The 20806-nt window shown below is 45.8% G+C and overlaps 1 protein-coding gene and 1 long non-coding RNA gene across 14 annotated transcripts in view; one reads left to right on the forward strand and one right to left on the reverse strand.

Annotated features, from left to right (window-relative positions):
- Positions 1 to 20806, forward strand: part of POMGNT2 (protein O-linked mannose N-acetylglucosaminyltransferase 2 (beta 1,4-)) — a 54939-nt gene that overhangs the window by 15949 nt on the left and 18184 nt on the right. For 3 of the 13 annotated variants that reach the window (XR_008298058.1, XR_008298056.1, XR_008298057.1), the window contains one exon: positions 4853 to 5068. Coding sequence is in view for 3 of the 13 variants with exons in the window: in XM_053221559.1 (XP_053077534.1) it covers positions 16255 to 16287 (33 nt within the window). In the remaining 10 variants the exon portion in view is untranslated. Of the gene's footprint in view, positions 1 to 142; positions 265 to 1570; positions 1648 to 4852; positions 5069 to 8843; positions 8960 to 13877; positions 14305 to 14328; positions 14457 to 16218; positions 16288 to 18392; positions 18473 to 19722; positions 19797 to 20806 lie in introns of those variants that run through there. The other 10 variants (XM_027040835.2, XM_027040836.2, XM_053221559.1 and 7 more) reach the window with 10 other exon arrangements.
- On the reverse strand, positions 5079 to 8191 carry LOC113594148 (uncharacterized). The gene is made up of 3 exons (XR_003414467.2): positions 8023 to 8191; positions 5650 to 5836; positions 5079 to 5380 (listed from the first exon to the last, which is right to left on the reverse strand). It is a non-coding gene; the product is annotated as an uncharacterized LOC113594148 (long non-coding RNA).

Raw genomic sequence — 20806 nt, forward strand, 5'->3', positions numbered from 1 at the left:
TAGAATTCCTCTCATGAAAGGGACTGTCTTTTGAAAAACAACTACGAGAGGTGCTTGGGGGAGGGGGTGGCAGGTACCAAAGACATCTCGCCATCGTCTCATTCAGTATCACTCTAACCCCTTCCTCCTATGTTGTCCGCAGGAGATGGAGAACTAGAAACTCCATGTCCCACACTCTTGGCAGCTAGGGATCCACGTGGGACCTGGGCTCCATCAAGCAGGCACACCCTATAGAACTTGCACGAAGGAAGAGAACTCCATCAGGTAGCACCCCTGCATGGGGCAATGGTGGCAGAGGAGTGGTTCTCTGTGGCCGGCAGGGGCAGCGTGATCCTGGAGGCGGGGAGGCAGCAGTCCCCCTGGCAGTTCAGTTCTCAGACACCGCGGTGTGGGCATTGTTCCTAGGGTCCCAGTTCAGAGTCTGCTCCTTCATCATCCCGGTGAATCTGTGAGTCACCTGATATCCCTTAATAAATCCCATTCTGCCTAAGCCAACCAGAGGGATTTCATAGTCTGCAACTAAGAATCTTTCGTTTTTAAGGTTTTTATTTTAATTTCAGTTAGTTAACATACAGTGTTATATTAGTGTCAGGTGTACAGAACAGTGATTCGACAATTCCATACATCACCTGGTGCTCATCACAAGTGCCTTCCTTAATCCCTGACCTATTTCGCCCATATTCTGTTCAAGGCATTGTTCCTGCATTCTGTTGGAGTCTTTCTAAATGTTCCCAGCCTTTCTCGGCAGAACTTTCCAGGTCGTGACTCTGCCAGGGACAAGCCGGGACTCGCTGGCCATACCTACTCAGTCCTGCCTCATTTTTATCCCCCGTGCTCAGCACAGTGCCTGGCACAGATACAGTATTTGGACAGTGTCTGTGGTACGAACGTGCTAGGGAAGTGGAGAGGGCAGCAAGTTCTTTTGCATAGATGGAGTGGACCCAGAACAACCTCATAGTGTTGTCCCGAGACCGCCAGGGGAAAGGCCCCCAGATTCCGGTCTGACAGAACCATCTGTGTTGGAATTTCCCTCAGCTCTGCTTCTTTCAAGTTGTTGAAATTCCTCACCATAACACATGCCAAAAAGATTTCCAAAGCATCCCTGCTTCCACCCTCAGCTGAAAAAGACCCCAGAGCCAGGATCCAGGAAAGGTGGGGAGAGAAGTCAGAGTGGGTTCTGTTTGAGAGTCAGATAGAAAGGAAAGGTGGAAAGATGTCCCAGGTGATGGTTCCCTCCCCCTACCTGCTGAGGCCTTCCGTGTTTTCACGGGGGGAGAGGAGGGCGAGGGAGGCGCCAATCATTTTCAGTATATATGTTCCCTGCCACTAATGCATAGCACAGTATAAACGTAATCTTCACCAGGATGACTCTCCAATGAAAGTCTCCATCCTAAAGTGGCTATTCGAACAGGCGGGGCTATAAAAATGACCATTCCTGTCCTTCTGTCCTTCCTTCCCGCTCTATCTATAATATCACACTTTGAACCCCTCTTATCCAAATGCCTTATTAATTTAGAGAAGATACAAAGCTGTAGTTAGATCATAACTCAGGCCGTATTCCTCCTTATAGATGGAGCCGTTCCCATACAGATCTCCAACAATCCTTTCCAGGGGTCTCTTCAGGTTTTCCCTTAGAAGGAGTCTTTGGTAAATGGAGCCACCAGGGAAGCCCTTTGCTTTGAGCTATTAGTTCTGTGACTTTATAGTAGGGCAGGGGCCCTTCAAGACTCAGCCCAAGTTTCTGGAGGGCTGGGCAGCCCCCATTCACGAAATGCCAGTTTAGTGCCACCGGCTGCCCTTCTGAGTCAGGAGCATGACACTAAGGGACCTCAAAGTGTCTGAGAATCTATCATAAAGCAGACAATTCCCAATTCCCAACAGGCAGACCCAGAAAACTTCCATCACTGCTGCCCCTACACCTCTCTGGGTCTCAGCTTTTTCCTCTGAAGATGAAGAGTGGATTCGGCTGTCTTTCAAAGTCTTGGGTGTTAACAGCCATATGCTGAGCCTTGCCTCCCCTGCAACCTCTACCCGGGAAAGTACAAAAGGAACATAGTTATTTAGAGACTGAAGCAACCCTCTTTGGTCTCAGAGATGATCTGTCTACCTCTCACTCTATTGAGTGGTTATTTTGGGGCATTGCAGGGAAACACCTTTTCTCCCTATGCTTTTCTCCCTACTTTTGTTCTCTGGCTTTAAAGACCCCACCCACACCCACCTACTCCTTGGGAATCTGATGGGTCACAGTCTGACATTGACTGAGACACTGCACTCAGACACTGCATTTCCATGAATTCTCTCCTGCTGCAAGTAACAGCTTGTAGTGTGTAAGCATATGCACGGATGTGAGAACACATCTCTAGGGTTAATTCCTAGCAGGGGGATTTCTGAGTCAAGAGGTAAATTGCATTTAAATTGTTAAACTTTGAGGGGCACCTGAGTGGCTCAGTTGGTTAAGCATCTGACTTTTCATCTTGATCTCATGGTTGTAAGATCTTGTGCTCAGGTCTTGATCTCATGGTTGTGAGTTCGAGCCCTGGTTTGGGCTCCATGCTGGGTGTGAAGCCTACTTAAAAAAAAAAAAAACAGTTTAAATTTTGATAGCTATATCTGAATTGTCCTTCAAAAAGGCTGCACTTCATGGCAGAGGGTGACAGTAATGTACCCAATATTCAGGATTCCCTTCCTCCCTTAATAATAAAAAAGCTTCATTTCTGCAACTGCCTTGCAGATAGGGATGGCCAATAAGATGCAAGCAGAAGTTTTGTAATTTCCTTTTCCTCCACTTCCTACATGGGTCTCTGTTGTGTGGCAAGAGCTGTGGCAGCCTTCTTGTGATCTTGAGGATGAAAGCCATGCACTAAAGATAGGGGGAAGCAAGAAGGCCAGCTAAGTCTGGGTCCTTGAAAGCCCTCTTAGAGGGCTCTGGGCTATTTCTCAGACACAAGCACACAAAGTCCTAACTGATCTAAGCTGCCTCAGGCAGCCCTCTGACGCCAACAGCTCCACACAGTTCTTGATTCACACTGGTTCACATTCTCACCTATGGTGTATGACGTGCCTTTTCCCTCATCCTCACAAGCATTAGGTGTTATGATGTACCCTATGTTTTTTAGCAATTATTTTTCACTGAGGTATAACTGACATACAGCATTTCATGGGTACAACATGATTTGTATGTGTTTCATGTACCAGTGATACAAACATGATTTGATATTTGTATATATTGTGAAATAATCACCACAATAACTCTAGTTAATGCCCATCACTATGCATAGCTACAGCATTTTTTTCCTGTGATGAGAACTTTTAAGATCTGCTCTCTTAGCAACTTCCAATATGTGATACAGTATTATTAACTGTGGCTGTCATGCTGTACATTACATCCCCGTGACTTATTTATTTTATAACTGGAAGTTTGCACCTTTTGACTCCCTTCACCCATTTTGCCCACTCCCTACTTCCAGCCTCTGGCAACCACCAATCCGCTCTCTTTATTTATGATTTTTTTTTTTTTTAAGATTCCACATATATGTAAGCTCATACAGTATTTGTCTTTCTCTGGCTTATTTTACTTAGCCAATGTATTCTATTTTTGACCATCAAAGTTTCCAGTGAAATTATCCTCCAAGAAATTCAAGATGCGAGGCTGGAGAGAGTAACTTACTGAGTTGAGGGATTTAGAAGCAGCTGTATTCAAGGGGTGGCTGCATCTGTTTGAGCAAGTGAACCACCAGAGAGAGACAGGAAACTGACTCAGGACAGCCCTGTAGGGTGTGGGGAGGCCAGCTAATGGCATCCTCAGTCATGTATTTCCCATTTATGTAGACTAAATGGGCTATTTTTTCAATATAACTTGAGCATTTGCCACTAAGGCAAAAAGGATCTGTCTTGCTTTCTTCTCACATTTAGAATAAAATCTTCTTCCACAAACCTGTGCAGGCAGGACAAGTCAAATAACAGTCACTGGCAGGAGCAAACGGAATAGAAGAGTGTTGGGGAAGAGGGAAAAGAGTATGGAGGTTCCTCAAAAAACTAAAAATAGAAGTACCCTATGACCCAGCAATTGCACTACTAGGTATTTATCCAAGGGATACGTGTGTGCTGTTTCGAAGGGGCACATGCACCCCCATGTTTATAGCAGCACTATCAATAATAGACAAAGTATGGAAAGAGCCCAAGTGTCCATCGATGGATGAATGGATAAAGAAAATGTGGTATATATATACAACGTATTACTCCATTATGGCAATCAAAAAGAATGAAATCTTGCCATTTGCAACTACATGGATGGAACTGGAGGGTATTATGCTAAGTGAAATTAGTCAGTCAGAGAAAGACAAAAATCCTATGACTTCACTCATATGAGGAGTTTCAGAGACAAAACAGATGAACACAAGGGAAGGGAAGCAAAAATAATGTAAAAACAGGGAGGGGACAAAACATAAGAGACTCTTAAATATGGAGGACAAACTGAGGGTTACTGGAGGGGTTGTGGGAGGGGGGATGGGCTAAATGGGTCAGGGGCACTAAGAAACCTACTCCTGGAATCACTGTTGCACTATATGCTAACTAATTTGGATGTAAATTTTAAAAAATAAAAAATAAAATTAAAAAAAATGTAAAATAGTAAATGATAAAAATGTAAAATAGTAAAAATATAAATATTTTTAAAAAATTAAAAAAAATAAAGAACAGTGTTGGGGAAGAGGAGATAAGGAATGGGGTGATTTTGAATGACGCACATTTTACACTCTTCCTCCACAACTTAAAGTTTGTTAAAGGCAATGCGATTATTTAAGCTTTAGTTTCAGGAAATGAATATGTCTTTTATAATTATGGTCTTCCCTAGGTAGCACTTAATTATCTATACAAGCCAATGTACAGCAGGGAGCCTTCGGAAAGCCCTATTTACACCTCCTGCTCAAGCTGGCTGGGAGTGCTCACCATGGGAGGCGAGCGGACTTGGTAAGCTTGAATGCTAGCAAAATTGCCCATCATGCCAACAGAGAGATGGGCATATATAACCTAGAATTAAAAACATATAATAAATCTTACAGAAATTAAATTTTCTTAAAAGTAATTATTAAACTTTAGAAAGCATATTTGTAAAGCCCTTCAAAACCTCTTTCTATTGGCCTATCAGAGAAAGCAGCCCTGGATTAATGGTTGGCTGGAAGGACTTTTGTTCTCTGCCTCTTCTCTCAATTCAGCTCTCCCGGGTCCTGCCTCATTTTCTGGTCTGGCCACAGATTCCATTGAGATGATCTGGCTTCCTTTTTCTCCATTTGCTTTGAGTGTAAAGACTCCTTTTAAAGATCCTAACAGACGCATAGCTTTCAAACGGAGTAGAATTATAACAGGTTTCTGGAGGACCACCCTGAATGAGGACAGTAGAAGCAAGGTTAGAAGAAGGTAGGGGGAGAGGGGATAAACATTGCAGGAATTTGTACAACTTGATGGTGAGGAAGGAGAGGGAGCAGAAGGGGTGAAAGTGGCCTGGGAGACAATGGAGAGGCTGGGATGGAGTCACCTCAAGCTAGGTCTCATCTCCCTCCTCCATTTGCTACTACATGGCCTTGGGCAAGATATTTAAGAACCCTTAGCCTCAATTTTCTCATCTATAAACTAGAGACAAACATAACCTACCGTATAAGGCTGTAGTGAGGATGAAGTGAGATCATTCCCATCTAAAGCCAAGCACATAATAGGTACTGAATAGATGACACATCATTATTGCGGTGGGTAGCCGGCCTCCAAGAAGATCTTCCAAGAGCCTTGTCTGTTCGTATTCACACCCTTGCACGGTCCCCTCCCGCACGGATTCAGTTCTGACCTATGTGAACAACAGACTACTTCAGAAGACACAGTGTGTGAGGCTTCTGCAGCCAGGTCACAAAAGGCATTCTTCTGCATTGGTCTCTCAGATCACTTGCTCTGGGGGAAGTAACCACTCCACCATGAGGCTGCTCAAGAGGTTACATAGAGAAGCCCACAGGTAGAGAAACTAACTTTCCAGCCATGTGAGCTAGCCCCCTGGGAGGCAGATCCTCTTGTCTCAGTCAGCTTTCGGCAACTTTATGAGACCCCGAGGCAGAACCAAACAGCTCAGTCACTTCCAAATTCTGGACCCAAAGAAACTGTGAGATACAATACACAATTACTGTTGTTTTAAAGCACTAAATTTGGGGGCGGTTTGTTAGGCAGCAGTAGATAACTATTATAAAAAGTTATTAATTGGGGCGCCTGGGTGGCTCAGTTGGTTGAGCGTCCAACTTCGGCTCAGGTCATGATCTCGCGGTCCGTGAGTTCGAGCCCCGCGTTGGGCTCTGTGCTGATAGCTCGGAGCCTGGAGCCTGCTTCAGATTCTGTGTGTCCCTCTCTCTCTGCCCCTCCCCCACTCACGCTCTGTCTCCCTCTGTCTCAAAAATAAATAAACATTAAAAAAATTTTTTAAAAAGTTATTAATTATCTGATGCTACTATATAACCACATTCTAGAACTTAGTGGCTTAAAAATAACAAAAATCATTTATTACTTATTGTGGTTTCCGTAGGTCAAAAATTTAAATGAGGGTATTATGCTAAGTGAAATAAGTCAGGAAGAGAAAGACAGATACCATGTGTTTTCACTCACATGTGGATCTTGAGGGGAAGGGGAAAAAGAAGTTATAATATGTGAAAGCGGGAGATGACTAACGGACCCATTACGGTGGAGTGAATAAATTGTGATACAGTCATACAAACGAATACCCTACAGAAATGAAAATAGACCCTTAGCAACATGAGGGAATCTCACAAAATATTGTTGAGTGACAGAAGCAAGTAAAAACAAAATACACAAGACTATGGTTCCATTACATGCAGTTCAAAAATCAACAGTATGTCATTAGAGATGCATATATAGGTTGTGAAACTATAAAACAAAGCAAGAGAACATTGATAAAAGTAAATATGGAGGTTACGTCTGGGGAGAGGGAAAAGGATATTTTCAGGCAAAAAGCACTAGGAGCCTCCAGGTATTGACAAAAGTGTTTTTTTTGTAACCTGAATAGTAGATACTCAATGTTTACTTTGTTGTTTTTGTTAGAATTTCATGTATACATTTTATACACTCTTATGTATACGTATTTAGCAATTAGTAAAAAAACATACTTAAAAATTTTTTTAAATAAAAAAACATACTTAAAAAAAATTTAAACGAGACACAGAAGGAACAGCTTATCTCTGCTTTATGATGTCTAGGATATCAACTGAGGTGGCTTGAAGGCGGGAGGCTGGAATCACCTTAGGGATCATTCATTTACATCTGACAACTGCTACATCACATAGATTTTAAGACAAGCTCCAGCCAGGTAGAGCTATGCCTGGAATGTGGGTCTGGAACTCAGGGCTACAGATACGGATCTGGGAGTCATCTAGAGCAAAAGAAAGGGAATGTGACCCCCAGAAAACGGGAGAGGTTTCAGCCTTGGGGGCAAACACAGCTTAGTGCTGCATAAATGCTTGATTTATTGTAAGTATTGGGCCGGACCTCAAAAAGCCAGCTACCCGGTTCACCTTGAGAGTTTACTGCAAAGGAAAGTACTTTTTTCCAGTCTATTAAAGCTTCGTATCAGCAAATAAAACACTACCTAACGCTCCACAGCCAGAATAGTTTTTAAAACCATGTTGGGCTCATAAAATGGGACATCACTGTCTGAACACCGGTTCCTAGGGGACCCATAGGCCATGTCCTTTGGGATCCTAACCGTAAGACACTGCTTTGACCAGAACCCCCGCCCCCTTCCCCTGTCTAGTAAACGGGTTGCCCTCGGGCCACTTGGTGCTTCTCTCCATCAGCTGACCATCGCTAGCTCTCTTGTAGAAAACACATTAAAACAACTTAAATTAAAAATCGCAAAACAAGACATGTTCATTGCAGGGAAGAAGTATATCCCCAGGGGATAGGAGGTGGCAGAGAGGCCGGGCCCCCAGGGTGCACCGGGGCAGGCCGGTGGGGTCGTGGCCGCAGGGCACTCACGTGACGCGGACAGGTGCCTCCAACCTGGGGGATGTCACGCCCGTGCCGGTGGCTGCATAGGCCGTGGAGGCGGCGGGCGGAAATTCACCGCAGGTGCCGCAGGCCATTGGAAGCCCCACCGCAGGCGGAAGGCGGAAGGCGGAAGGCGGGCGGTATGCACCCTCCTCAGCGGGGGCAGAGCCCCCCTCAGACCCGAGAAGGAGCGCTTCCGAGACCCAGCAGAGGTTCCAGGCACGGGGCAAGGCGGGTTCTGTCAGTATGGGCCTTCCTTGTTTAAGGAGTTGGCCCTTATACCTCAAATTTGACAGCCCTCGGACACGAACGAGGTGACGGAGGCCGGCAGGGCACAGGGCGCGCATGCGCCCTCCACCAGCGGCCCACTTGAGCGGAAGTTCGTGGTACTTGACTTTCTGGGAGCTCCCGGGGCTTCCCCCTGCTGGGTCTGCCTCGGTGTGTTCTCGCCACACCGTAGGTTCCAGCTGCTCCCCATGCGGCCCATCGTGGACGTGCCGCAGTACAGGCAGAATGATCTGGACGCGGCCGTGGAAGCCACACTAAGGGAGAACCTGTTGCTGGGGAGCAGGTTTGAGGCGCTCCACGTGAAACACCTGGAGATGGGGAAGATCATGGTCAGGTTTGAGGGGATCGTGTAGCAGGCGATGGAGGAGGCTCAGAAACAGAAGGAACTTGGCCACGCCGAGATCCAGAAGGTTCTGAAAGAAAAAGACCAACTGACTGCAAACCAGAACACCACCTCGTCAAGCAGTTTTGATGTGGGAAACAAAGGCAAATGAAAAATTAAATTTCTGTACTGTCTGCAGCCCATTGACAAGTCCTTGAGACAGGCAGAGTGACATTCCTTTAGGAGCTCAGCTGCCCGGATGATGACCCTTTGCTAAGGGCAAAAGGCAACCTTAGCCCCATCCCCCAGGATACTGTAAGTCTACTTTAATTTTTCTGTTTCAGCATTACTTTGGCTATTAGGGGTCTTTTGTGGTTCCATATAAATTTCAGGATTGTTTCACAATAGACTCTTAAATACAGAGAACAAACTGGTGTGGCCAGAGGGGGGGCGGTGGGCAGGCAAAATAAAGGGGATTAAGAGGTTCAAACTTCCAGTTATAAAGTAAGTCATGGAGGTGAAACGTGTAGCATAGAGAATATAGTAACAACATTGTATGGTGACGGATACTGACGAGACTTATGGTGAAAATAAAAATCACCTGTAATCTTACCATTCTCTGTGCTGATATCTTTTCTATGCACAAATACACTCTTTTTTTTTTAATTTTTTTTTCAACGTTTATTTATTTTGGGGACAGAGAGAGACAGAGCATGAACGGGGGAGGGGCAGAGAGAGAGGGAGACACAGAATCAGAAACAGGCCCCAGGCTCGGAGCCATCAGCCCAGAGCCCGACGCGGGGCTCGAACTCACGGACCGCGAGATCGTGACCTGGCTGAAGTCGGACGCTTAACCGACTGCGCCACCCAGGCGCCCCAACAAATACACTCTTTTAAAAAAGAGATTATATTGAATGCTTTGGTACTTTTTTCATTAAATATGATACAGTGTGAAATATCTTTCACAGCATTAAGTAAATATTATTTTACAACATCCTTTTAACGACTTTTTAGGTGGTTCATGGCTTTATTTAAGCCATCCTGTATGGCTGAGGAATTAAGCAATTTCCATGCTTTTGTTTCTTCTTTTGAACATTTTTAGTTTGAAATAATTATAGATTCACAAGAAGTTGCGAAGATAGTACAGAGAGTTTCTTTCCATGGAACGTCTCCATCCAGTTTCCCCTTCTGGTACATCTTGTATGATTATAGTACAACAGCAAAACCCGGTATTTGACATTGGTATAAAGTTGTACGTAGTTCTGTGTCATTTTAACACATGTAGGTTCGCGTAACCACCACCACAAAGAGATACAGAACTATTCTATCCTCTCAAAGACCTTCCTCTTGCTGTCCCCTGTACAGTCATAGGCCACTTTCCCCTCTACCCCATCCCTAACTCCTGATAGTCGCTAATCTGTTCTCCATCTCCATAGTTTTGTCATTTCAAGAATGTTATATGCCTGGAATTAGAGCATAGGATCTTTTGTGACTTTTTTCATTTCTCAGAATGCCTTTGATATCCACACAAGTTGTTGAATGTATCATTCCTTTTTTATTGCTGAAGAGTATTCTATGATATGGATACACTATTCATTCATTTATCTTGTTTAACCACTTATCTATTGAGTTTAACCATTTATCTATCTTTCAAGTTTTGGGGTATTACAAACAAAACATCTGCGAACAGTTGATACAAGGGTTTGTGTGGACGCGAGTTTTCATTTCTCTGGAATAAATGCCCAGGAGTGCAATTGAGTCCTATGGCAAGCGCATGTTTAGTTTTTGAGAAACTACCAAACTATTTCCACCAGCAGTGTGGAACTGAGACCCAGTTCTTTGTATGCTCACCATGGTATTGCCACTATGTTTTAATTTAGCTGTTCTTCTCATAGGAGTGTAGTGATATCTCATTAAGTTGCACTTCCCTAATGGCTAGTGATGTTGAACGTCTTTTCATATGGTTATTTGCTATATGTATATGTTTTCAGTAAAATATTTGTTTATGTGTTTTGCTAATTTTTAAATTTATGGCCTGGGATACCGTTTATTTTAACATATATGCTGTGGGTGCTTAAAAAGAATGTGTGTTTTGTTGTTGTTTAGTGGAGTGTTATGTAAACGTCCATTAGTTTCCTTCTGGTTTTGGTGGGGTTGAGCTTTTTTCTATATCCTTGCTGACTTTCTGTCTTATTGTTCTGTCAGTTGTTGAGAGAGGGATGCTGAGGTCTCCGCCTATCATTGCAGACTTGTCCGTTTCTACTTTTAGTTCCATCAGTATTTGATTCATTTACTCTAAGGATCTGTTGCTAGGTGTATTCACATTTAGGGTTATCATGTCTCGTTGGTGAGTTGATTCTTTTGTCATTACATAGTATCCCTTTTTATTCCTAGTAATTTTCCTTGTTCTTGATGCTACTTTATCTGAAATTAATATAGCCAGCCCAGCCGTTTATTACTATTACAAACAACACTGTTTTTAGCTTTTGTACTCATCCACAATCATGAGAATTTCTTGGTTGAACGTCCGCATGTTTTTAAAGGATTTTGACTCTAGTGTCAAATTGCCCTGCATAAATCTATTAACTTTTACTGCCTCAGCACTTAAGCATTATCACTTAAAATAATTATAAATGACAGGGTTTAACCAGTTTGATAGAAATGCTGTCTCATAAACTATAAATCACTGATGAAAGAAATTGATGATGATGCAAAGAAATGGAAAAGCATTCCACGCTCATGGAATAGAAGAACAAATATTGTTAAAATGTCGATACTGCCCAAAGCAATCTACACAGTTAATGCAATCCCTATCAAAATACTACCTGCATTTTTCATAGAGCCAGAACCCTAAAATTTGTATGGAACCACAAAAGACCCCAAATAGGCAAAGCAATCTTGAAAATGAAAAGCAGAGCTGGAAGTATCACAATTCCAGACTTCAAGCTGTATTGCAAAGCTGTAGTGATCAAGACAGTATGATACTGACGCAAAAACAGACACATAGATCAATGGAACAGAATAGAAAACCCAGAAATGAACCCACAACTCTATGGTCAGTTCATCTTTGGGGTGCCTGGGTGGCTCGGTTAAGTGTCTGACTCTTGGTTTTGGCTCAGGTCATGATCTCACGGTTCGTGAGTTCAAGCCCCGCATCGGGATCTGCACTGGCAGTGCAGGGCCTGCTTGGGATTCTTTCTCTCTCCCTCTCTCTCTGCCTCTCCCATTCACGTGCTCTCTCTCTCTCTTAAAATAAAGAAATAAACGTAAAAAGAATTAATCTTTGACAAAGCAGGAAAGGATAGCCAATGGTAAAAAGACAGTCTTTTCAACAAATGGTGTTGGGAAAACTGGACAGCAACATGTAAAAGAATGAAACTGGACCACTTTCATTAAAAAAATTTTTTTTAATGTTTATTCATTTTTTTTGAGAAAGGGAGAGAGACACAGAGCGTGAGTGGGGGAGGGGCAGAGAGAAAGGGAGAGACAGAATCTGAAGCAGGCTCCAGGCTCTGAGATGTCCACACAGAGCCCAGGGAGGGTCTCAAACTCAGGAACTGCAAGATCATGACCTGAGCCGAAGTCTGACGTTCAACCGACTGAGCCACCCAGGTGCCGCAAACTGGACTGCTTTCTTACAACATACACAAAAATAAATTCAAAATGGATGAAAGACCTGTGAGATAGGAAACCATCAAAATCCTAGAGGAGAACACAGATGGTAAGCTCTTTGACATTGGGCGTAGCAACTTCTTACTAGACATGTCTTCTTAGGCAAGGGAAACAAAAGCAAAAATAAACTATTGGGATTCCATCGAGATAAAAAAAGCTTCTGCACAGTGAAGGAAACAGTCAACAAACCTAAAAGGCAACCTATGGAAAGGGAAAAGATATTTTCAAATGACTTATCTGATAAAGGGCTAGTATCCAAAATATATAAAGAACTTATAAAATGCAATATCCAAAAAACAAATAATCCTGCCATTAAAAAATGGGCAGGAGACATGAATAGACATTTTTCCAAAGAAGACATCCAGATGGCTAACAGACACATGAAAAGATGCTCAACATCACGCATCCTCAGCAAAATACAAGTCAAAACCACATTGAGATATCACCTCATACCTATCAGAATGGCTAACATTAACAACACAGGAAACAACAGATGTTGGCGAGGATGCAGAGAAAGGGGAACCCTCTTACGTTATTGGTGGGAATGCAAACTGGTGCAGCTATTCTGGAAGACAGTGTGGAGGTTCCTCAAAAAGTTAAAAAATAGAACTACCAGGATCCAGCAAATGCACTATTAGGTATTTACCCAAAGTATACAAAAATACTGATTCGAAGGCATACATGCACCCTGATGTTTATTTATAGCAGCATTTTGAACAATAGGAAAATTATGGAAAGAGCCCAAATGTCCATCAACTGATGAATGGATAAAGAAGATGTGATATATATACACAATGGAATATTACTCAGCCATAGCAAAAAATGAAATCGTGCCATTTGCAGTGATGTGAATGGAATTAGAAAGTATTCTGCTACGTGAAATAGGTCAGTTGGAGAAAGACAAATATATGATATCATTCATATGCAGAATTTAAGAAACAAAACAATTGAACATGGGGGAAAAAGAGAGGCAAACCAAGAAACAGACTTAACTATAAAGAGCAAACTGATAGTTACCAGGGGGGAGGTGGATGGAGGAATGGGTTAAATAGGTGATGGGTATCAAAAAGTACATTTGTGATGAGCACGGGGTGTTGTATGTAGGTGATGAATCACTGAATTCTACTCTTGAGACTAATATTGCACTGTATGTTAACTAACTGGAATTTAAATAAAAATGTGGAGACAGAAAAAAAAATGTCTCATACTCAGTGAAGGTAGTCATCGGTGCACATATTTAAATGAATGAAATTCTCATCTATCCTAGTAAAAAGCCAAGAGATCTAAAATTAATAAATCAAGAAATAGGGCGTATGTATATTTCGAGAGTGGGCAGTAAATGCTGGATGCAGCAGCCATGAGTTGGGAATGTTTGACCTTGAGGAAGGTCCAATGGAATGGGCGTGGGGAATTGGAGTGGCGCCCCAGAGGAATAGTGCTTTTGTATTTATTTGTACTTGTAGTAATAGATATATTTTAAAATATGCGAAAGTTTTGATTACTTTGATTTTATAAGTGACATCTAATTGTTGGTTTAACTTGCATTTACATTTATTACCAGGACTTCCATAACCGTACAAATCTAACACGAAGTAAAACTGCGCCTCTCCGGGGAGAAACTACAACTTCCAGGGTTCCGCGGATTGAAGGCTTGGGCTGTTCTCGGAGGCAAACTACAATTCCCAGAATTCCGTTAACCAAGGGGAGGTTCTGGCCTAGGGTCCGAGCAGCTGAGCTCGCGAGCCTGCGCACGTGCACTGGCTGCCGCGCCGGGCTCGCCAGCCAAGCAGGCGCAAGGCCGGCACCCGCGAGCCCCGGCGGCGGCGGCGGTGGGGTGGGTGCCGCGGGACCTGCCCTCCATGCCTGGTCGTCCCGGGCTCGGGGCGGGGTCAGGAGGCGGCAGCGGCGGCTGATTTCAGCCAAAGCCGACTACGCGGAGGGCCCACCGGGACGCTTCAACGCCACGGAGCCCCGCCTGCGGGCTGCAGGTGAGACGCGCGCTCTGAGGGCTGGCGAGGGCTTCGCGATCCGGCTGGGCTTGGAGTTGAGGGATCGGCCCCGGACTTCCCTCGGGAGGGATCGACGAGAGCGTCGGGCCCTGGGGTGAAGGGAAGCCCGGAGAAGTTTGCAGAACCGAGTAGTAAGTGTGATGCGCACTGAAGGAGGCGCGCGATGGGGGCGGAGGTGAGGGGCGATGGACCCTTGGCGTCCAGACGCCGCCCGGGCCGGGGCGTCGCCCCCAGGCGCGCGGGTTGAAGCCCTTAGCTCGCAGCTGGCGCTGGCGGCGGGTCCTCACGCCCCTTTGCTTGCGCGACGGTGAGGCGCGGTTGGCGGGGAGCCAGCGAGGTGCGTGGAGGGGACCTGGGCCTCCTGGGCTCCTTTGGAAGGCAGTACCTGGGCAGGCCTGCAGCTGATCCCCGGGCTCTTTGGGGCTTGGTAGGGTATCTTTTGTGTGCCTGGTGATAAGAGCCCACCACGGCCTGCTTCACAGTACCTGGGTAGCTTCTGGAGGGACCCAGTGAATTTCTGACCCATTCCATGTGTGTAGGACCCTGTCTCCTGGGCACTGATGAAAACCTGCTGAGATCTAGGGGTCCTTAGGCCAGAGCCCTGCACTTGGTATTGGGAGGCTAGGGTCTGCTTACTTTATGCCAACCAACTCTCAGAGCCTACTCTTGGAGGAAGCAAGGCCTGGAATGGGAAAGGTTATGGTGTGAGTTTGATAGGACTTAGAGGCTTGGAGCACCAAATGTTCACTCACCAAATGTTTACTGTTACATGCGCTGGGCATTCAAATCCTGGCTCTCATTTACTAACTGTGTGCCCTTGAGCAAGTCATTTATCCTCTCTGAGCCTCTGTTTCTCTGCAAAGTGGAGATAAAAGTACCTTCATCACAGTGTTGCTGGGGAAGGTTAAATGAGATGATGCCGTGCAAGTCTTCAGTCAGGATTGGTACACAGTGAATGTGCAGCAAATCTTAGCACTTGTGGTTGCTAAGATAAAACATGGTAGAGGTGAGATTGGAACCCAGTTCATCCTTTCCCATTACAGATGAGGAATCGGGAGTCCCAGTTAGTGGCAGAGCCAGAAAAGAATACAGGTCCCATTTTCCCCAGGGATGGCCAGCACATCAATTCCTGAGCCTTGGGCCTCAGGAAGGCAGGGAGAAGCAGAGAGTGGAGATCCTCAGCCAAGGGGCGGATGGGGTGCTGGTTACTGAGTTCCCCCACATGACACCGTGGCCATGTGAGCGTCCTGGTGGGCTCGATGTGTCAGAGTGCTAGAGCAACTACACCAGGTTTTGAACTTTCCTTCTGATTGGTAAGTTCTCGCTCTGGGCCTGGCTTTAGAAAATATTTAGCAATGAAGAGAGGCTTCTAGTGAATATTGAGCTAACTGGAAAATTAAATTACCAGATGCGCCATTCCCCAAGGGTCCGCGTCACTCTCGGGTGGGTTGTCAGTGGATACCCTCCCCCAGGACCTGCCTAACACCTGACGGGTTTTTTAAATTGGATAAAATAATGAACATGAAAGGCGTAAGCAACAAATGTCATCATAGACTTTGGAGTTAGACTTGGGTTTGAATCCCAGCCCCACCACTTAATAGCTGTGTGCCACTGGGCAGTTCACTTAACAACTCTGAGCATCCTTCTTCAAACGTGGGATGAAATCGATAGCACCTATTTTATATTTGTAGGAGGGAATAAATGAGATCGTTCCTCTAAAGCACTTAGCACTGTTTCGGGCATATGTCAGAGCCACTGAATGGGAGGTAAAGCATTATTGCGATAATAATAATACTATAAAAATAATTGTCAGGCAGTGTGTTTTGCCTCTGTTGTCTCTTTGAATTCGCAAAACCACTTTGTGAAGTAGGTGTAATTGTGTCTGTTTTTCAGACCAGGACACGAAGGCTTAAGAATTGGCCCAGGCAGATGCAGAAGGACCAATACTACATGATACCACATGTAGGTTGAATCTAAAATAGACTCACAGAAGCAGAGAGTGGAATGATGGTTGCCAGGGGTTGGGATGAGGGGTTACGGGGAGGCATTAGTCAAAGAGTATCAAGTTTCAGGTATACAAGATGACCAAGTCCTAGAGCTCTACTGTACAGCTTAATGCCTATAGTTAACAATATACTTTAAAATTAGCCAGGGAGGTAGATCTTATATTAAGTGTGTCTGTCACAAGAGGGTGGGAGGAAGCTTTTGGAGGTGATGTGTGGGTTTATGGCATAGATTATGGTGATGGTTTCACAAGTACATACCATCTCTAAATATCAACTGATATATGTTAATTATGCACAACTTTTTGTCTGTTAAAAAAAAAAAAAAAACGGAAGAATTGGTCTAGCATCATGGAGCTGCTAAATGACGGGACAGGAGCTCACTCTGGCATCTCAGCTCCAGAACCAGTGCCATTTACTTCTACTCTGCTGCCCGTGGTTCTTGCGGTTCTTGAAGCCCCGTTGTGACCCAGGGCAGCCTCCAGGGTCACAGCAGGGGTCTTCTCCGACCACGTGGAGAGGTGGTGGGACCCCGCAGCCTGGCTGCTTGTGCTTTCTCTCCACGTGTGATGTTGGATGAGGCTGGAGGAGGCATCCACTGGGTGAGCCTGGGGGATGAGGAAGAGGCAGCCCCGTGGCCCCTAGTGGCTCTCATCCCCGGACCACACGGCTGGGGAAGGGTGCAGTCAGGGTGAGGCCTCGAGAGCTTGATGAGGAGAAGAAGTGATCCTGTTTAGGGGCTGGGAAGAGTTCCAGAGCTCAACCTCTTCTCTGGGCCTGATCTCTGCTTTTGGGAGGAGGGCCACCCGAGAGCCCTGGGTCGCGAGGAGAGGAGCTCTGGACTGAGAACAACCGCCGTTTTAATCTTGGCTGCCTGTGAGAGCTCACGCCGCCTCTCTTGACCTCTTTTATAAAGAGTTAGAGCAAATCATTTCTAAGGGCTCTTTTAGCTCTAAAATGCGGTGGTTTTGTAATTTTAAATTGGTGGATTAACCTTCTCAGCACAGCACCAGGGCAGGTGGGATAATTGTCACCACCATGTGCAACACAGACTTTCATTGGGGCAAGAGAATGACCACAGCTCCCTTGAGCCACCTGCCGCTGCTGGGTGTCTCTGCTGGTGGGCACGGGGTGGGGGGTTGGAGCGGGGGAGGAGAGTAATCTTACAAGGAGAGCCTTGGGTTGCTAAACTACAGTTGAGGGCCTGTGGGTCTGCATTTCTGCAGCCATTCACACCTGCTCTGCCCTTGAGTGATAAAAAACTCATTGCTCTGACGTCTACCCTGCTTCTGTGTCACTGATTGTACCTCCGAGTCTGAAGCACTGTAAGACTTGGAGTCAGTCATTGGTTTATATCCTGGTGCCCCCGTTTGAGCTGTTAAGACCTACAGCAAGCCTCTTAATGTCACTAAAGTTGGATTTTTTTTTTGTATTAAAAGAAAGTGGAGATAATAGTATCTGCATTAGAGGGCTTTGTGCAGCTTAAGGGAAAAGGTGTAGGAAAGGGGCTTAGGGACAGTGCCTGGCACACGGTAGGTACTCAGTAAAGCAAGGTGGTGGTAGAATTAACCTCCACCCTCTGCCCAGAAGCCAGCATCCTCTTTTCCTGAGCTAGCCAGGACAGCGATTGATCCTTCCATTTTGTTTGGCTTCCCATGTCCTCATTGCTGCATACCCAGGCCCTGGCATCTGGCAGAGAATCAGACTTTTCACTCCGCCATTGGTAGACTATCATCAGTACAGTCTTAAGAGTTCTCTTTTCTCTATTTTGAAAGCATAACAGAGGGGCCCTTCCTGGCTGGATACTGGGTACTCAACCATGAACCAAGCCGCAGGGAGGTGCTGGAGACTCTGATCTGCTAAATTGCCCCTCTTTCTACTATTACCAGTACAGGCCGTGTCAGGCAAAAAAAAAGGGGGCGGGAGTGAGAAATAAACGAGATTAAAAAAATGCCTAAGAAAGCACTTCAGAAACTGAGGCAGATAGAAGGATGCTTCAATTTGCCCCCCAAAACTGCTTCACTCAGCTCCTAGAGCACAGACTTAGTGCACCCTCCTTTCCAGGATCCCCTCTGTTCCAAGAAGCACTGGAGGAAGGTGTCAAAGATGCCACCATGCCTGCAGACACAGAGCTGGGCAGCTGGGTGAGAGGCTGCCTGCCGTGGAGGCTCATCTTCTGGGCTGGTCACCCAGCATGGGTGCGGGCTTCACTTCTGGGGGGCCCTGGCCAGCTTTGGACATAGGCACAGAAAAGCCACTCACAGGGGCCTTGTGGTCTAGTAAGGAGTAAGAGTTCTGGTTATTCTAGGCCTGGGGCAAGAGGTGCAAACTCACATGCTCACTAGAGCCAGGGGCCAATGGGGAGGGCGAAGCCGAGGGGGGGAGGGGCATGTGACCTGGAGACCTAATGCCCAGTTTAAAGGTCAAGCTGATGAAGTCGTGTCGGGAAAGTGGCCTGGTGGTACCTATGTGTATCAGCTTGGGCCCCCATAACGAAGTGCCACCGACTGGGTGATGAACAACAGAAATTTATTTCTCATGCTTCCGGAGGCTAGAAATCCAAGAGCGAGGTGTTGGCAGCCTTGGTTTCTCCTGAGGCCCCTGTCCTTGGCTCGCAGACGCTTGCTTCCTCACTGTGCTCTGTCGCACTTTTCCTGGCTGAATCGCTAAGCGCTTTGTGCCCCATACCAGTTGGGTCCCCAAATCTGGTGCCCGAGGTAGAAAAGGCAGAGAAGAGTTAAGTGTGATGACAGTTGCATCCCCTGGAAATCCATGCCCTGGAAGGCCGAGAAGATGAGGGCCAGATGGTACCTGGGCTGTTATTAACATACGTCATGTTGACAGGCTCCACGTTCAAATCCTCCTTGTATGGACTTCACTCCATACAAGCTGAGGCGCTTGGGACACATTTACTTAGCTTTTCCTAGCCTCTGGGTCCTGATCTGCAGATGGGGAACATGTTAATAGTGCTATGCTAGCCCCTTATTGTTGGTTTGAGGATGAAATGAGGAAATGTACAGCAGTTTCTAGTACGCTGCCGACATACGAGGTTGGAGGTGGTGATGGTTGAAATTGTTAATTTCATGCTGAGACCTGGCTGCTCGGGGGCCCTCTTCACAGGAGAAGGGAAACAAGTCATTAGGAAGACGGGGGGGAGCCTGGGAGGGACTGTGAATGTGCCACCAAAGCCATTGGGGGTTCAGTCCCTTTAGGAGTGGTTTGGGGTTGTATGGCTGGTTTAGTACCTGTGTTTCATTCATTGTTAATTTGAGGAACCCTAATGAATTACAGTTCTGACAGCTAATGTGTTTTGAGGCCTATGTAGGTACTTTATGTGCATTAGCTTGTTTAGTTCTCCCAGCACCCTAAGGAGGTTATTATTCCCATTTTACAGTTGAGGAAGTTGAGGCTTGAGGCGTTAATCTGCCAAGATCATAAAACCAGCTCACACCTAGGATCTAAAGGAAGGTAAGTATGAGCTGTGTGGCCTGCGAAGAATTCGTGGCCACCACCACTAGGGAGGGGGATTTAAATCTCCACTGCAGTCTTGTGTGTCCCGATGCCTGCACTTAGCCCAGATTGGATGCACTTACGTGATGTGGGAGATCTGCCAGGGTTTTCCAGCTTCCTAAGCAGATTCTTTTGTTACCCACCTGACGGTGCTCTTCCTCTCGGGAGCCCTTTGGGCAAGACTGGTGAGCGGCAGGGATTTTTAAGCAAGGCTAGTTGACCGCTATCAGGATGACCCAGGGGGTGATCACATGAGGAGTTGGGTCGGTCCCACTGAACCGGGAAAGCCTGTGGTGTGTACAGAACGCTTCCCTGACATTCCTGGGACAGGAGGACAGCATCCTGTGGTGATGGTCCCTCTCCCCGGGCAGTGAAGGTGCCCCCTCCAGTAGTGTTCCAAAGCACACATTCCCTTCCTCTGTGACAGCTGCATCACGTCAGGTTTTAACAGCCTCTTGTCCCCTCTGCCACAGAGAGAACCTTGAGGATAGAGGTGTTTTTGTTTTTGTTTTTTCCATTTTTGTATCTTTTGCACATTCTATACTCTCTTTTGGGTTGATGCAAAGCCTCACTCTCCCATTCTCTTCATGTCGTCTTAAGTCTTTGGGCTCAGGTTCATGAATAGATATTCATAAGGACTGATATAGATAAACATAGGTCATCTCCCACCCACCTTCCCGATACTTAGGTAGAGTCAGCCAGAAGCTAAGAAGGGCTTGCTGTGGCACCTGTACCAGGGAGGTGCCATGGTGGGCGTCCATTTTGCTTGGTCGGTGACTGTGCCATATTGGTCATTGAATAAGTCATGCCTGTCTATATCTAACCAAAGCCTTTTTTTTTTTTTTTTTTTTTGAGAGAGAGAGAGCGAGAGAGCGCACAGGCATGAGAGCCGGGGAGGGACAGAGGAAGAGGGAGAGAGAGAATCCTAAACAGGCTCCAATCCTGACTTGGGGCTCAGTCATAACAAC

The sequence above is a fragment of the Acinonyx jubatus genome, chromosome C2 (genome assembly GCF_027475565.1).
Source record: "Acinonyx jubatus isolate Ajub_Pintada_27869175 chromosome C2, VMU_Ajub_asm_v1.0, whole genome shotgun sequence".
Lineage (NCBI taxonomy): Eukaryota > Metazoa > Chordata > Mammalia > Carnivora > Felidae > Acinonyx > Acinonyx jubatus.